Source organism: Pseudophryne corroboree, chromosome 5 (assembly GCF_028390025.1).
Source record: "Pseudophryne corroboree isolate aPseCor3 chromosome 5, aPseCor3.hap2, whole genome shotgun sequence".
NCBI lineage: Eukaryota > Metazoa > Chordata > Amphibia > Anura > Myobatrachidae > Pseudophryne > Pseudophryne corroboree.
Window position 1 is genome coordinate 9,837,221 of NC_086448.1, and position 18,673 is coordinate 9,855,893.

Sequence of the window (18,673 nt, forward strand, 5' to 3'; positions counted from 1 at the left end):
AGTTAAGACCCATGGTCTCATTCAGCCCTTTGGGAGCCATGGTGTCAAGGCGGTAGATCCACCGGGCCTCCAACTGTAGTAATCTTTTATGTCTATCACCACGTCGCAGTGATAGGGGTACATGATCGATAATTTTATAACGTATGGTGGCCACACCATGTCCCAATCGGGCAAAGTGGCGTGCCACCGGTTGTTCACTGTTCCCTGAAAAAAGTGCGGCTCTAATGGCCGCCCTATGTTGTGCCATCCTCTCTTTAAATTGGCACACCGTTTTGCCTACATACTGGAGCCCACATGGGCAAAACAGCACATAAATCACAAATTTAGAGGAACAACTAAGGGGCCATCCAATTTTAAATCTCTTACCAGACTGGGCATGTACAATGGTGTCTCCAGTCTGGAGGTATCCACATGTTGTACATCCCAGACATCGATAGCATCCATTTTTTCTAGTTAGAAAATTTGTTATCTTGTTTTGTCCAAACCCAGTTCTGAGTACCCAACCTATCTAACCTAACCTAAGGGGAGTACATTCAGAAGCTCTGCCCCAGTGTAAAAAGCAAAAGAAAAAATATAATAAAATATATATATTAGGTTAGGTTAGATAGGTTGGGTACTCAGAACACAGGATTTGCTATGGTAAGTAAGTCTTCTGTAAAATGCACCGTGCTCCCTGTCCAGGGTAGTGAAGCCAGAAATGTAATTATGAATTCTGTTAGATCTATCCAGGACCTCCATGTGAGGACATAGATCATTTGTAAGTATGGGCGTCCCCTGAAGGAAAGTTTTATTGATGAAGGGATTAGAGAATGAGCTGTTCATTTTGATCCTAGCACAGATGAATGGCATAGGGATAGATTATATTGGAAACAGGTCTGACTCAATCCCATACACTAAAGCACACCCATCATTAAGCCCAATACAACCCTGGCAAAGGCGTTCATCAACATAATCACTGCCATGTGTAACCCTCTTTCCACACTAATCTATTGATTGATTACCCGAAATGTGCCTCCACCCAAGCTATGAGATTATTTTGGTTGGGCTTGCTTGGGTAAGCCCTATCCCCTAATAAGGTGATTCTTCAATATATATTCATGTGCATGTAAATACAACTTCCCTTTGACTTTAATATACCTGTTCTCTTTTCCAGCTCTCTCCATACGACTTCCAGCAACACCAGGAAAAATGGTAAGTATAGTAGTTTTAATGTCATAGTAATAAGTAATAAATATTTAATAACATTACATAGCCATATATGAATATATAAATATATTTCTTAATATACTCCTTTTTCCCTTTCTAAACTATTTGCCTTAGTGTGCCTATACAATTATAAATGCATGCAACACAAAAAAAAACTCTCCGCCTTCTCTTAGGCAACAAATAACCCGGGTACCCTTGTCCTGTTAGTGCACTCGTTGGGGCCCTGGGGTTCCTGAGTTAGAGTTATAGTAGTATCTGGAAGGATATCTTTTCATTACAATGTTGCAATCCTGCTATAAATAGCAAATCAGGTAGTCTCTACTGAATATTAATGGGGTCCATGGGGCCGATATTCCCATCTGTTGCTCTAACTGTGGACTGAATAATCTGTAGATACTTCCCCTTAATAATTTCCGGCGCTGTCTTTGAAGTATCAGTTTTCTCTGGTACAGAAAGGATAATACGAGCCTTTGTTTACTGTTGTAGCATTTTGTGTCCAATAAATGATGACTTGCAGCTATGTAGAATTCAGTGTCTGCTAGACTGCGACTGCTACTTATGTTTCCTTTCTAGCTGTCCAAAGGGAAGTTTTTTCATAGGTAACGAAGTCTTCTGTCTAACTAGTAACCAAATTGTTTCTCACAGACTGGTGACTTCAGCAGATGTCCTTTTCTGTACTATGCAGCCTCCAACCGATGATATAAATAACATATGCAGTAGTATCTATATGGGAAGCTGTAACCTTTAATATGTCTTACAATTGTCCAGTATGTCACGTATAGCAAAGGTTTCAGCAGTCCCTTGTATGGTATCTCGGCCAATATGCTATATAACGATTACTATTAATGTATTTAATCCTTTCACTAAATATCAGCATCATCTTATAATACTGTATAATTGAATTCAGCAGCTATATAACTGATTCTGCTATAAGCAATGCCTGTAGCTAAGGTTATATGTCCCACTCCTGTAGCTGCATTGATAAATGTCATGCAGCTGGGGTTGTATAGTGCATAGCGGGAGTTTACTTGACCCCACTTCTCAGCTGCTGCGCTCCCTCTGTGACTAGGCCACTCCCCCAACTCTATGCTGAATGGCTGCTCCGGAGGGATGGTCACTCACCCAGTCATACCACACCGAATTTGGATCTATGGGTCTGTGCTGTAGCCTAGCCCCGTCGATTCCTCAGGGAGGCTGTCCCTACTTCTACCAGCCGCTGAATTTGGAGGATCGACTTGCCTGACCAGTGCTCCAGCCCTCCACACTTTCACTCTCCTGGCCTCCTATGCAATCAGTGCTGGCAGAGAGAGGTAAGGCGCTGTCCATCCTGGACTGCAGTCTCTCCTCACCCATGCGTCTACCACCGCGGCAGCTCCAGGTGTCAGCGATTCCCACACTTCACCGAACTGATTTAGACGGGGGTCACCTCCTTTACTGGTAAGAGATCCCCCTGTCCTCCATCACTGCTCCTCACTGTTTCACAGGCTACCGGCTCTTTTACAACTGCCGCCCCAGCAGCCCCTTTTATAACCTCCTCTCTAACTGCTCGTGACTCCTGCTCCCCGGCTATGGCATGCGGATGATGCTGCCGTGGGGACAGTCTAGCAGCTTCTTCCCCCTCCACTGTATTATAGCATACAAATTAACTTTATTAGCATTACACATACACATATACTAATATAGCTTCCTAATAGTAACCAGGGATTACACATGCACATATACTAATATAGCTTCCTAATAGTAACCAGGGATTACACATGCATTAATCCGCAAGATATGATGGATACCATAAGCCTCTCCCCCAGGCACAAAGCCAACCGGCTCACTGTGGGTAAGATCTGGTAGGAGGAGATTCACCTATTTGCCATCTGTTTATACTGTATATGTTCTACTATGTATAGTATGTTCAGGTCTACACAAACACTACAAATGGCGCACGTCCCCTATTCAAGGGGCAGTTCCCAAAAGCAAAATATGCGTGTGCTGATGTGAATGTACAATGTGTAATATAAGTAAATGTGTTGTGTGCCCATGTATTATGCAGTTAGTATAAACCTGTATTATGTTCTATGATCCTCCCACTCCTATCTCCAAGATTTTTCATGTGCGTCTCCCTTCCTCTGGAATTCTTTACCTCTCCCTCTCAGACTCTCCACCTCTCTACAAAACTTCAAATGGGCTCTTAAGACCCATTTCTTTACCAAACCCGGCCAAATCTCATCCTAACCCTCTGTTCCACGCTCTCTATGTACCCCATCTGCGTCTCCCCTGTGTGTCTACCCCTCCTCTTAGAATGTAAGCTCTCACGAGCAGGGCCCTCTTCCCTCATGTGCTTATACTTTTCTTACTTTAATAATCCTCAACTGCCCAAATCCTGCAGTTTTTTGGCCACCTGGAAATTATCTCTATGTCATTTACTGGTGTAGTTATGCTTAGTTACCCTGTACTTGTCCTATATTGTCTTCAACTGTAAGTCACTGTTTTCCTGTTTTGATTATGTGCATATGTACTCTGTAATTGGGTGCTGCTGAACCCTTGTGGTGCCATATAAATAAAGGATAATAATAATATGATATAGTAACATTATTCCAGCCCTGTACATACAGAGGCACCTGTTATGTTCCATGTTACATACCTCTGGGTAGTATTTGAGGGCAGCAACGTCTCCGATATATTTGGGTGTCCCCAGAAAAGGGAGTGGAGCTGGTCCTGGGGGTAGGAACTGGTATTTCTTATGTCGTCTCCAGGACAAGAGGAGGAAGAAGAGTGGGAGGAGGAAGGAGACCACCAGGGTCAGCGCTGGGAAGACGCTCATGGTCCTGTCAGTATCAGGAGGGGAAATGCTTTGTTCTATACCTGCATTTATGGATGGAACAAAGGTTTGCTGTAAGTACAGAGCACCACGTTCTATGGCTCCTGCTGTCATTTCCTACACTAACCCATCCCCCAGCAATTGGGCAGCATGGACGGTGTAATGGTTAGCATTACTGCCTCACAGCACTAAGGTCATGGGTTGAATTCCCACCATGGCTTTAACAGTGTGGAGTTTGTATATTCTCCCCCATACTTGCCTGGGTTTCCTCCGTGTACACTGGTTTCCTCCCACAATCCAAATATATATTGGTAGGTTAATTGGCTTCTGACAAAATTAACCCTAGTAGAATATAGATTGAAATATAGATTGTAAGCTCCACTGGGTCAGGGACTGATGTGAATTGCCAAATATTCTCTGTAATGCGATGCACAATATGTGTGCGCTATATAAATAACTGGTAATAATATTAATTATGGGTCTGTCTGCTTTCCCACGAGGATCTGCTGCTATGTCTTATGTGTAGTATGATATCCCGGTGTTCGGGATGCTGGTGGTCACATGACCGATCCCAGCATCCAAAAACCGAGAATGCTGACACGTTTGGGGGGAAAGTGCACTAACCCATCCCCACACACACACCTTAACCATAACCCTCCTCTGGTAGCGGCTAATGCTAAATTTAGGGGGGGGGGGCAACTAGGGCTAAATTTTTAGTGGTGACGGCTACAGCTACCCATTCCCTAGTGCCTAACCCTTGCCCCCTTTCCCGGGCCCTAGCTCTAATGCCGCTCCCGATACTAACCTTGGGCTGTCAGTGTCCTGGCGACAGTTTTGTGAGTGGTGTCAGGATTCCAGTGTCGGTCACATGACCACCAGCATCCCGGCACTGATACCATGGGCATTAGTATGTATATAAGCGGCACTGCTCCGTGGGCATTATTACGTGTATAAGTAGCACTGATACCATGGGCATTAGTATGTATATAAGCGGCACTGTTCCGTGGGCATTATTACGTGTATAAGCAGCACTGATGCCATGGGCATTGTGTATAAGGGGCACTACTGTGTAGCATAGCGTGAATATGGGGCAATACTGTGTCTCACAACTTGAGAAAGTGTTGTAATATGAAATAGAGGCACTATGTACAGTGTAATGTCAATAAGATTGTGCTATTGTGTGGCATAGTTTGAATTGGGGGTACTATTGTGTGGCCACACCCCTTCCATGTGATGTCACACCCCTTTTTAGTGATGTTCCTTAGACGAAATTTGTAGTTTACAGGGGGGTGCCTAATACCCTACCATTGCCCTTGCATCTCCCTAATGGGAGGGAAGTCGGTGGTGGGGGAAGTGAGTTCCCATACCTCTCCAGAAACACTTTAAGCCCTGGTAGGGACAGACAACACACAAAGGCGAGACAGATTCAAAGACAAAGGAGATATAATGACTCACATGGGGAAGACAAGAAGGCAATCAGAAGATGGAAGACAGACAGGTGATTGATAGATGAAGGCATACACACAGATAGGGAGCAGACAGGTGATTGATAGATGAAGGCATACACACAGATGGGGAACAGACAGCAGAAGGTTGAACAATTGGCAAAGTATGGGGAAGCGAAATGATCAGAAATGTTCACCCAGTGGAGACGCAGTATAGGTAACAGTCCAGGTGGGATAGCAGGAAGCTGGGCCCTCTATGCAAACAGAGTTGCTGCATGCTTCCAATTGTGACTGTCCCACTGGCACAGAATCTCTGCATCAAGTGACTGGCAGAAGCTTGGCAGATAAAAGGGGAGAGAGGCAGAAACTGCGCAGAGGGAGAAAGGCAGAAGGTGGTCAGCAATTATATATAGAAAGAAACATGCAGAAGGAGGAATGATATAGGTGTAAAAACGAGAAAAGAGAGACTGGAAGAAACATGCAGGCGATGGACTGAGAGGGAGTAAGAGATGCATGCAGAAGATGAACTGAGAGAGGAAACACATGCAGAAGATGGACTCAGTGGTGGAGATAGATTAAGGGGTCAATTCAATTCAACGCGGATGGAAACGCACCGGGAGGGAGCTTCCGGAGTTATTCAATTCAGCGTGATTTTAAGTTGGAGAATGCCCGTATTCCCGGACTAAAGAAGGTGTTTAGTCATAAGAATGGGCATTCTCCGACTAAACTGCCTCGCCGTGGTGCTGTTTGCACGGCATTAGGTCACAAAACAGCATCGCGGACCTAGTTTTGTTGGATTTCTGTTCACACCCCTGGAAGAGTGCAAGAAGAAATCCTCTAGTCAGGGACAGCAACGCTCTGAATTGAATAGCTTCTGCAGCTCCCTCCCAGCGCTATTCAATCCGCATTAAACTGAACTGACCCCTAAGAAGCAGAGAGACAAATGAAGGAGATGGACAGCGAGACAGGAGAAGCCTTCAGGAAATGCACTGAGATATTTAGTCAGTGTGCAGAGTATTAGTCACCCAGTGTAAATTTCTTAAATACTCCTGCTACAACACAATACTTTCTAAACTAATTTTCTGATAGCTCAATGCACACAAACTTTGTATAATACACAAAGTTATTAAAATATTATATTAAATGACCTTCAGGCTGTGTGTATAAGGTGTATATGAAACATAAATGGATTCTGTGCTTAGATTTAGGTCCCATCACCATGATATCTCATTATGGTATGCAATTATTCCAAAATGCGGAAAAATCCGATATCCAAAATACCTCTGGTCCCAAGCATTTTGGATAGGGGATACTCAACCTGTAATTGGTTGTTCTGCTTCACCTGTTTTGGAGTGTCACAGACAAACAGCTATCAATCTATCTGTCTATCTATCTATCTATCTATCTATCTATCTATCTATCTATCTATCTATCTATCTATCTATCTGTCTATCTATCTATCTATCTATCTATCTATCTCGCTATCTATCTTTCTATCTATATATTTATCACTGACCAGTAAATCCGGCAGATGTACGATCCGTGTGACACCTCAGTCTTCTCCCTCCAGCAGCTGCTTCTCCTTCTATCTATCTATCTATCTATCTATCTATCTATCTATCTATCTATCTATCTATCTATCTCTGACCTGTAAATCCGGCAGATGTACGATCCGTGTGACACCTCAGTCTTCTCCCTCCAGCAGCTGCTTCTCCTTCTATCTATCTATCTATCTATCTATCTATCTATCTATCTATCTATCTATCTATCTATCTATCTATCGGTCTATCTATATTTGTCTATCTATCTATGCAAACAAACAATGGTCGCTGCTCAACCATTCCTGGAAATAATTATATATCATGTGCTAGAAAAGGGGAGGGGTCACAAACAAACAGCAGACAGAGGGGGGGGGGGAGTGATCTCCCCCCTGGTATCCCTACAGCACACTAAAAATTATCTGTAACCATACCTGAACCTAACTGGTCATAGAATTTCAGAGAAATTGGTCGCATGCGTTTGCAAAGACATGTTTAGCTGCTGAGCTGCGTCAAGGCTTCTCCGATATCAGCAGTCCTAACACTACATAATGATGCGATCAAGCTCTGTCCCTGCGATGCCCCTTGGCAGCATCATTTTTTCATAAAAAATACCCCGATGTCCTGCTGCACATGCGCCGCCCGCGCCAACATGGCCGCTTATGCCATCGCCCAATTGAATACCCCCGTCGCTACTACCCCCGCACTCCGCGGACCCCCCCAGAAGATCAATATACTCACCGGTCCAGGGAGCCAGTCTGCGCTGCATCAGAAGGCTGCCGGGCACCAGGTCCTTCTCCTTCGCTGTGACCCCCCAGTGCTGTAAAGTGCACTGCCGTTTTGCAGCATCACTTTACTGCGCCGGGGTCACTTTGCAGCATATGGGGGACCCAGCGCCTGGCAGCGCTCACTGGAGCAGCGGACACCGGATCCCTGGACAGGCGAGTATGGTTTGTGGGGTTTTTTACACTGTGATCAGCTTGTGGGTCCATCGGACACACAGAGCTGATCACTCCGCCGGGTCCCCGCTCAGCTCTCTCTGCCAGGGGCAAAAGCCACATTATCGCAGTGCTGCCCTGTGATCTCACCAGCCTGAGCTGCCGGAATTATCACAGGGCACACCGTGGGATTTTTTCATTCTTTTTTTAGTAAATTTGTCCACATCACATTTCCCATTATAAGTATGAGGAATGTGATGCGGGTTACTAAAAAAAAGTGAAAAAAGGGTTTGGAGCAGTTATTCATGAAAACTGCTCCAAATACTCTTTATTACATTCAGGTGATACTAAAATAATGTGAAAAAGGGTGAAGACAGAAAACACTCATTTTTCACATTATTTTAGTAAAAATAATGTTAATAAATAGACCTCTATCTATCTATCTATCTATCTATCTATCTATCTATCTATCTATCTATCTATCTATCTATCGGGTGTGGTATGGAAGATAGACAGTAGCTAGGTCGACAGTGTCTAGGTCGACCACTTTTGGTCGACAGTAACTAGGTCAACAGGGTTTCTAGGTCGACAGGGTCTCTAGGCCAACATGTTCTAGGTCAACAGGTCAAAAGGTCGACCTAGAACATGTCGACATAGAGACCCTGTCGACATAGAAACCATGTCGACTTAGTTACTGTCTACCAATAGTGGTTGACCTAGATAGTGTCGACCTAGTTATTGTCGACTTAGAGACCATATCCCCCATCTATCTATCTATCTATCTATCTATCTATCTATCTATCTATCTATCTATCTATCTATCTATCTATCTATCTATCTCTGACCTGTAAATCCGGCAGGTGTACGTTCCGTGTGACACCTCAGTCTTCTCCCTCCAGCAGCTGCTTCTCCTCTTAGTCACAGACAACACAACACTGATCAATATATTTCCCTATATTGTATTAGATAAATATATACTCACCACAGTCACACAGAGATTATGCATGAGAGATACACTCCCTAATGGGCGACAACCCTGTGAGCTCTCAGCACCATCACAGAGAATATTAACTATTTATTACCAGTTATCTATATAGCACACACACATTCCGCAGCGCTGTACAGAGAATATTTACTATTTATTACCAGTTATCTATATAGCACACACACATTCCACAGCGCTGTACAGAGAATATTTACTATTTATTACCAGTTATCTATATAGCACACACACATTCCACAGCGCTGTACAGAGAATATTTACTATTTATTACCAGTTATCTATATAGCACACACACATTCCACAGCGCTGTACAGAGAATATTTACTATTTATTACCAGTTATCTATATAGCACACACACATTCCGCAGCGCTGTACAGAGAATATTTACTATTATTACCAGTTATCTATATAGCACCCACACATTCCGCAGCGCTGTACAGAGAATATTTACTATTTATTACCAGTTATCTATATAGCACACACACATTCCACAGCGCTGTACAGAGAATATTTACTATTTATTACCAGTTATCTATATAGCACACACACATTCCACAGCGCTGTACAGAGAATATTTACTATTTATTACCAGTTATCTATATAGCACACACACATTCCACAGCGCTGTACAGAGAATATTTACTATTATTACCAGTTATCTATATAGCACACACACATTCCACAGCGCTGTACAGAGAATATTTACTATTTATTACCAGTTATCTATATAGCACACACACATTCCACAGCGCTGTACAGAGAATATTTACTATTTATTACCAGTTATCTATATAGCACACACACATTCTGCAGTGCTGTACAGAGAATATTTACTATTCATTACCAGTTATCTATATAGCACACACACATTCCACAGCGCTGTACAGAGAATATTTACTATTTATTACCAGTTATCTATATAGCTCACACACATTCCGCAGCGCTGTACAGAGAATATTTACTATTTATTACCAGTTATCTATATAGCACACACACATTCCGCAGCGCTGTACAGAGAATATTTACTATTTATTACCAGTTATCTATATAGCACACACACATTCCGCAGCGCTGTACAGAGAATATTTACTATTTATTACCAGTTATCTATATAGCACACACACATTCCACAGCGCTGTACAGAGAATATTTACTATTTATTACCAGTTATCTATATAGCACACACACATTCCGCAGCCCTGTACAGAGAATATTTACTATTATTACCAGTTATCTATATAGCACACACACATTCCACAGCGCTGTACAGAGAATATTTACTATTTATTACCAGTTATCTATATAGCACACACACATTCCACAGCGCTGTACAGAGAATATTTACTATTTATTACCAGTTATCTATATAGCACACACACATTCCGCAGCGCTGTACAGAGAATATTTACTATTTATTACCTGTTATCTATATAGCACACACACATTCCGCAGCGCTGTACAGAGAATATTTACTATTTATTACCAGTTATCTATATAGCACACACACATTCCACAGCGCTGTACAGAGAATATTTACTATTTATTACCAGTTATCTATATAGCACACACACATTCCACAGCGCTGTACAGAGAATATTTATTATTTATTACCAGTTATCTATATAGCACACACACATTCCGCAGCACTGTACAGAGTATATTTACTATTTATTACCAGTTATCTATATAGCACACACACATTCCACAGCGCTGTACAGAGAATATTTACTATTATTACCAGTTATCTATATAGCACACACACATTCCGCAGTGCTGTACAGAGAATATTTACTATTTATTACCAGTTATCTATATAGCACACACACATTCCGCAGCGCTGTACAGAGTATATTTACTATTTATTACCAGTTATCTATATAGCACACACACATTCCACAGCGCTGTACAGAGAATATTTACTATTATTACCAGTTATCTATATAGCACACACACATTCCGCAGTGCTGTACAGAGAATATTTACTATTTATTACCAGTTATCTATATAGCACACACACATTCCGCAGCGCTGTACAGAGAATATTTACTATTTATTACCAGTTATCTATATAGCACACACACATTCCACAGCGCTGTACAGAGAATATTTACTATTTATTACCAGTTATCTATATAGCACACACACATTCCGCAGCGCTGTACAGAGAATATTTACTATTTATTACCAGTTATCTATATAGCACACACACATTCCACAGCACTGTACAGAGAATATTTACTATTTATTACCAGTTATCTATATAGCACACACACATTCCACAGCGCTGTACAGAGAATATTTATTATTTATTACCAGTTATCCATATAGCACACACATATTCCACAGCGCTGTACAGAGAATATTTACTATTTATTACCAGTTATCTATATAGCACACACACATTCCGCAGCGCTGTACAGAGAATATTTACTATTTATTACCAGTTATCTATATAGCACACACACATTCCGCAGCGCTGTACAGAGAATATTTACTATTATTACCAGTTATCTATATAGCTCACACACATTCCGCAGCGCTGTACAGAGAATATTTACTATTTATTACCAGTTATCTATATAGCACACACACATTCCACAGCGCTGTACAGAGAATATTTACTATTTATTAACAGTTATCTATATAGCACACACACATTCCGCAGCGCTGTACAGAGAATATTTACTATTTATTACCAGTTATCTATATAGCACACACACATTCCGCAGCGCTGTACAGAGAATATTTAAAATGTATCACCAGTTATCTATATAGCACACACACATTCCACAGCACTGTACAGAGAATATTTAAAATGTATCACCAGTTATCTATATAGCACACACACATTCCACAGCGCTGTACAGAGAATATTTACTATTATTACCAGTTATCTATATAGCACACACACATTCCGCAGCGCTGTACAGATAATATTTACTATTATTACCAGTTATCTATATAGCACACACACATTCCGCAGCACTGTACAGAGTATATTTACTATTTATTACCAGTTATCTATATAGCACACACACATTCCACAGCGCTGTACAGAGAATATTTACTATTTATTACCAGTTATCTATATAGCACACACACATTCCACAGCGCTGTACAGAGAATATTTACTATTTATTACCAGTTATCTATATAGCACACACACATTCCGCAGCGCTGTACAGAGAATATTTACTATTTATTACCAGTTATCTATATAGCACACACACATTCCACAGCGCTGTACAGAGAATATTTACTATTTATTACCAGTTATCTATATAGCACACACACATTCCGCAGCGCTGTACAGAGAATATTTACTATTTATCACCAGTTATCTATATAGCACACACACATTCCACAGCGCTGTACAGAGAATATTTACTATTTAGTACCAGTTATCTATATAGCACACACACATTCCACAGCGCTGTACAGAGAATATTAACTATTTATTACCAGTTATCTATATAGCACACACACATTCCACAGCGCTGTACAGAGAATATTTACTATTTAGTACCAGTTATCTATATAGCACACACACATTCCACAGCGCTGTACAGAGAATATTTACTATTTATTACCAGTTATCTATATAGCACACACACATTCCACAGCGCTGTACAGATAATATTTACTATTATTACCAGTTATCCATATAGCACACACACATTCCACAGCGCTGTACAGAGAATATTAACTATTTATTACCAGTTATCTATATAGCACACACACATTCCACAGCGCTGTACAGAGAATATTTACTATTTATTACCAGTTATCTATATAGCACACACACATTCCACAGCGCTGTACAGAGAATATTTACTATTTATTACCAGTTATCTATATAGCACACACACATTCCGCAGCGCTGTACAGAGAATATTTACTATTTATCACCAGTTATCCATATAGCACACACACATTCCACAGCACTGTACAGAGAATATTTACTATTATTACCAGTTATCTATATAGCTCACACACATTCCGCAGCGCTGTACAGAGAATATTTACTATTTATTACCAGTTATCTATATAGCACACACACATTCCACAGCGCTGTACAGAGAATATTTACTATTTATTACCAGTTATCTATATAGCACACACACATTCCGCAGCGCTGTACAGAGAATATTTACTATTTATCACCAGTTATCCATATAGCACACACACATTCCACAGCACTGTACAGAGAATATTTACTATTATTACCAGTTATCTATATAGCTCACACACATTCCGCAGCGCTGTACAGAGAATATTTACTATTTATCACCAGTTATCCATATAGCACACACACATTCCACAGCACTGTACAGAGAATATTTACTATTATTACCAGTTATCTATATAGCACACACATATTCCGCAGCACTGTACAGAGAATATTTACTATTATTACCAGTTATCTATATAGCACACACATATTCCGCAGCACTGTACAGAGAATATTTACTATTATTACCAGTTATCTATATAGCACACACATATTCCGCAGCACTGTACAGAGAATATTTACTATTATTACCAGTTATCTATATAGCACACACATATTCCGCAGCACTGTACAGAGAATATTTACTATTATTACCAGTTCTCTATATAGCACACACACATTCCGCAGCGCTGTACAGAGAATATTTACTATTTATCACCAGTTATCCATATAGCACACACATATTCCGCAGCAATGTACAGAGAATATTTACTATTATTACCAGTTATCTATATAGCACACACATATTCCGCAGCACTGTACAGAGAATATTTACTATTTATTACCAGTTATCTATATAGCACACACACACATTCCGCAGCGCTGTACAGAGAATATTAACTATTTATTACCAGTTATCTATATAGCACACACACATTCCGCAGCGCTGTACAGAGAATATTTACTATTTATTACCAGTTATCTATATAGCACACACACATTCCGCAGTGCTGTACAGAGAATATTTACTATTTATTACCAGTTATCCATATAGCACACACACATTCCGCAGCGCTGTACAGAGAATATTTACTATTATTACCAGTTATCTATATAGCACACACACATTCCACAGCGCTGTACAGAGAATATTTACTATTATTACCAGTTATCTATATAGCACACACACATTCCACAGCGCTGTACAGAGAATATTTACTATTTATTACCAGTTATCCATATAGCACACACACATTCCACAGCGCTGTACAGAGAATATTTACTATTTATTACCAGTTATCTATATAGCACACACACATTCTGCAGCGCTGTACAGAGAATATTTACTATTTATTACCAGTTATCTATATAGCACACACACATTCCACAGCGCTGTACAGAGAATATTTACTATTTATTACCAGTTATCTATATAGTACACAGACATTCCACAGCGCTGTACAGAGAATATTTACTATTTATTACCAGTTATCTATATAGCACACACACATTCCACAGCACTGTACAGAGAATATTTACTATTTATTACCAGTTATCTATATAGCACACACACATTCCACAGCGCTGTACAGAGAATATTTACTATTTATTACCAGTTATCTTTATAGCACACACACATTCCACAGCGCTGTACAGAGAATATTTACTATTTATTACCAGTTATCTATATAGCACACACACATTCCGCAGCGCTGTACAGAGAATATTTACTATTTATCACCAGTTATCCATATAGCACACACACATTCCACAGCACTGTACAGAGAATATTTACTATTATTACCAGTTATCTATATAGCTCACACACATTCCGCAGCGCTGTACAGAGAATATTTACTATTTATCACCAGTTATCCATATAGCACACACACATTCCACAGCACTGTACAGAGAATATTTACTATTATTACCAGTTATCTATATAGCACACACATATTCCGCAGCACTGTACAGAGAATATTTACTATTATTACCAGTTATCTATATAGCACACACATATTCCGCAGCACTGTACAGAGAATATTTACTATTATTACCAGTTATCTATATAGCACACACATATTCCGCAGCACTGTACAGAGAATATTTACTATTATTACCAGTTATCTATATAGCACACACACATTCCGCAGCGCTGTACAGAGAATATTTACTATTTATTACCAGTTATCTATATAACACACACATATTCCGCAGCACTGTACAGAGAATAATTACTATTTATTACCAGTTATCTATATAGCACACACACATTCCACAGCGCTGTACAGAGAAAATTTACTATTTAATCACCAGTTATCCATATAGCACACACATATTCCGCAGCAATGTACAGAGAATATTTACTATTATTACCAGTTATCTATATAGCATACACATATTCCGCAGCACTGTACAGAGAATATTTACTATTTATTACCAGTTATCTATATAGCACACACACATTCCGCAGCGCTGTACAGAGAATATTAACTATTTATTACCAGTTATCTATATAGCACACACACATTCTGCAGCGCTGTACAGAGAATATTTACTATTTATTACCAGTTATCTATATAGCACACACACATTCCGCAGTGCTGTACAGAGAATATTTACTATTTATTACCAGTTATCCATATAGCACACACACATTCCGCAGCGCTGTACAGAGAATATTTACTATTATTACCAGTTATCTATATAGCACACACACATTCCACAGCGCTGTACAGAGAATATTTACTATTATTACCAGTTATCTATATAGCACACACACATTCCACAGCGCTGTACAGAGAATATTTACTATTTATTACCAGTTATCCATATAGCACACACACATTCCGCAGCACTGTACAGAGAATAGTTACTATTTATTACCAGTTATCTATATAGCACACACACATTCTGCAGCGCTGTACAGAGAATATTTACTATTTATTACCAGTTATCTATATAGCACACACACATTCCACAGCGCTGTACAGAGAATATTTACTATTTATTACCAGTTATCTATATAGCACACACACATTCCACAGCGCTGTACAGCGAATATTTACTATTTATTACCAGTTATCTATATAGCACACACACATTCCACAGCGCTGTACAGAGAATATTTACTATTTATTACCAGTTATCTATATAGCACACACACATTCCACAGCGCTGTACAGAGAATATTTACTATTTATTACCAGTTATCTATATAGCACACACACATTCCACAGCGCTGTACAGAGAATATTTACTATTTATTACCAGTTATCTATATAGCACACACACATTCCGCAGCGCTGTACAGAGAATATTTACTATTTATCACCAGTTATCCATGTAGCACACACACATTCCACAGCACTGTACAGAGAATATTTACTATTATTACCAGTTATCTATATAGCTCACACACATTCCGCAGCGCTGTACAGAGAATATTTACTATTTATTACCAGTTATCTATATAGCACACACACATTCCACAGCGCTGTACAGAGAATATTTACTATTTATTACCAGTTATCTATATAGCACACACACATTCCACAGCGCTGTACAGAGAATATTTACTATTTATTACCAGTTATCTATATAGCACACACACATTCCGCAGCGCTGTACAGAGAATATTTACTATTTATCACCAGTTATCCATATAGCACACACACATTCCACAGCACTGTACAGAGAATATTTACTATTATTACCAGTTATCTATATAGCTCACACACATTCCGCAGCGCTGTACAGAGAATATTTACTATTTATCACCAGTTATCCATATAGCACACACACATTCCACAGCGCTGTACTGAGAATATTTACTATTATTACCAGTTATCTATATAGCACACACATATTCCGCAGCACTGTACAGAGAATATTTACTATTATTACCAGTTATCTATATAGCACACACATATTCCGCAGCACTGTACAGAGAATATTTACTATTATTACCAGTTATCTATATAGCACACACATATTCCGCAGCACTGTACAGAGAATATTTACTATTATTACCAGTTATCTATATAGCACACACATATTCCGCAGCACTGTACAGAGAATAATTACTATTTATTACCAGTTATCTATATAGCACACACACATTCCACAGCGCTGTACAGAGAATATTTACTATTTATCACCAGTTATCCATATAGCACACACATATTCCGCAGCAATGTACAGAGAATATTTACTATTATTACCAGTTATCTATATAGCACACACATATTCCGCAGCACTGTACAGAGAATATTTACTATTTATTACCAGTTATCTATATAGCACACACACATTCCGCAGCGCTGTACAGAGAATATTTACTATTTATTACCAGTTATCTATATAGCACACACACATTCCACAGCGCTGTACAGAGAATATTAACTATTTATTACCAGTTATCTATATAGCACACACACATTCCACAGCGCTGTACAGAGAATATTTACTATTATTACCAGTTATCTATATAGCACACACACATTCCACAGCGCTGTACAGAGAATATTTACTATTTATTACCAGTTATCCATATAGCACACACACATTCTGCAGCGCTGTACAGAGAATATTTACTATTTATTACCAGTTATCTATATAGCACACACACATTCCGCAGCGCTGTACAGAGAATATTTACTATTTATTACCAGTTATCTATATAGCACACACACATTCCACAGCGCTGTACAGAGAATATTTACTATTTAATACCAGTTATCTATATAGCACACACACATTCCACAGCGCTGTACAGAGAATATTTATTATTATTACCAGTTATCTATATAGCACACACACATTCCACAGCGCTGTACAGAGAATATTTACTATTTATTACCAGTTATCTATATAGCACACACACATTCCGCAGCGCTGTACAGAGAATATTTACTATTTATTACCAGTTATCTATATAGCACACACACATTCCACAGCGCTGTACAGAGAATATTTACTATTTATTACCAGTTATCTATATAGCACACACACATTCCGCAGCGCTGTACAGAGAATATTTATTATTATTACCAGTTATCTATATAGCACACACACATTCCACAGCGCTGTACAGAGAATATTTACTATTTATTACCAGTTATCTATATAGCACACACACATTCCACAGTGCTGTACAGAGAACATTTACTATTTATTACCAGTTATCTATATAGCACACACACATTCCACAGCGCTGTACAGAGAATATTTACTATTTATTACCAGTTATCTATATAGCACACACACATTCCACAGCGCTGTACAGAGAATATTTACTATTATTACCAGTTATCTATATAGCACACACACATTCCGCAGCGCTGTACAGAGAATATTTACTATTTATTACCAGTTATCTATATAGCACACACACATTCCGCAGCGCTGTACAGAGAATATCTGCTATTATTACCAGTTATCTATATAGCACACACACATTCCACAGCGCTGTACAGAGAATATTTACTATTTATTACCAGTTATCTATATAGCACACACACACATTCCGCAGTGCTGTACAGAGAATATTTACTATTTATTACCAGTTATCTATATAGCACACACACATTCCGCAGCGCTGTACAGAGAATATTTACTATTTATTACCAGTTATCTATATAGTACACACACATTCCGCAGCGCTGTACAGAGAATATTTACTATTTATTACCAGTTATCTATATAGCACACACACATTCCGCAGCGCTGTACAGAGAATATTTACTATTTATTACCAGTTATCTATATAGTACACAC

General features: G+C 39.4%; 1 protein-coding gene across 1 annotated transcript in view; it reads right to left on the minus strand.

Annotated features, from left to right (window-relative positions):
• LOC134927083 (cytochrome P450 2F2-like) overlaps nucleotides 1–18,673 on the minus strand; it is a 593,292-nt gene that overhangs the window by 432,500 nt on the left and 142,119 nt on the right. The window contains exon 2 of the mRNA XM_063921081.1: nucleotides 3,842–4,062. Coding sequence (XP_063777151.1) covers nucleotides 3,842–4,062 — 221 coding nt within the window. The remainder of the gene's footprint in view (nucleotides 1–3,841; nucleotides 4,063–18,673) is intronic.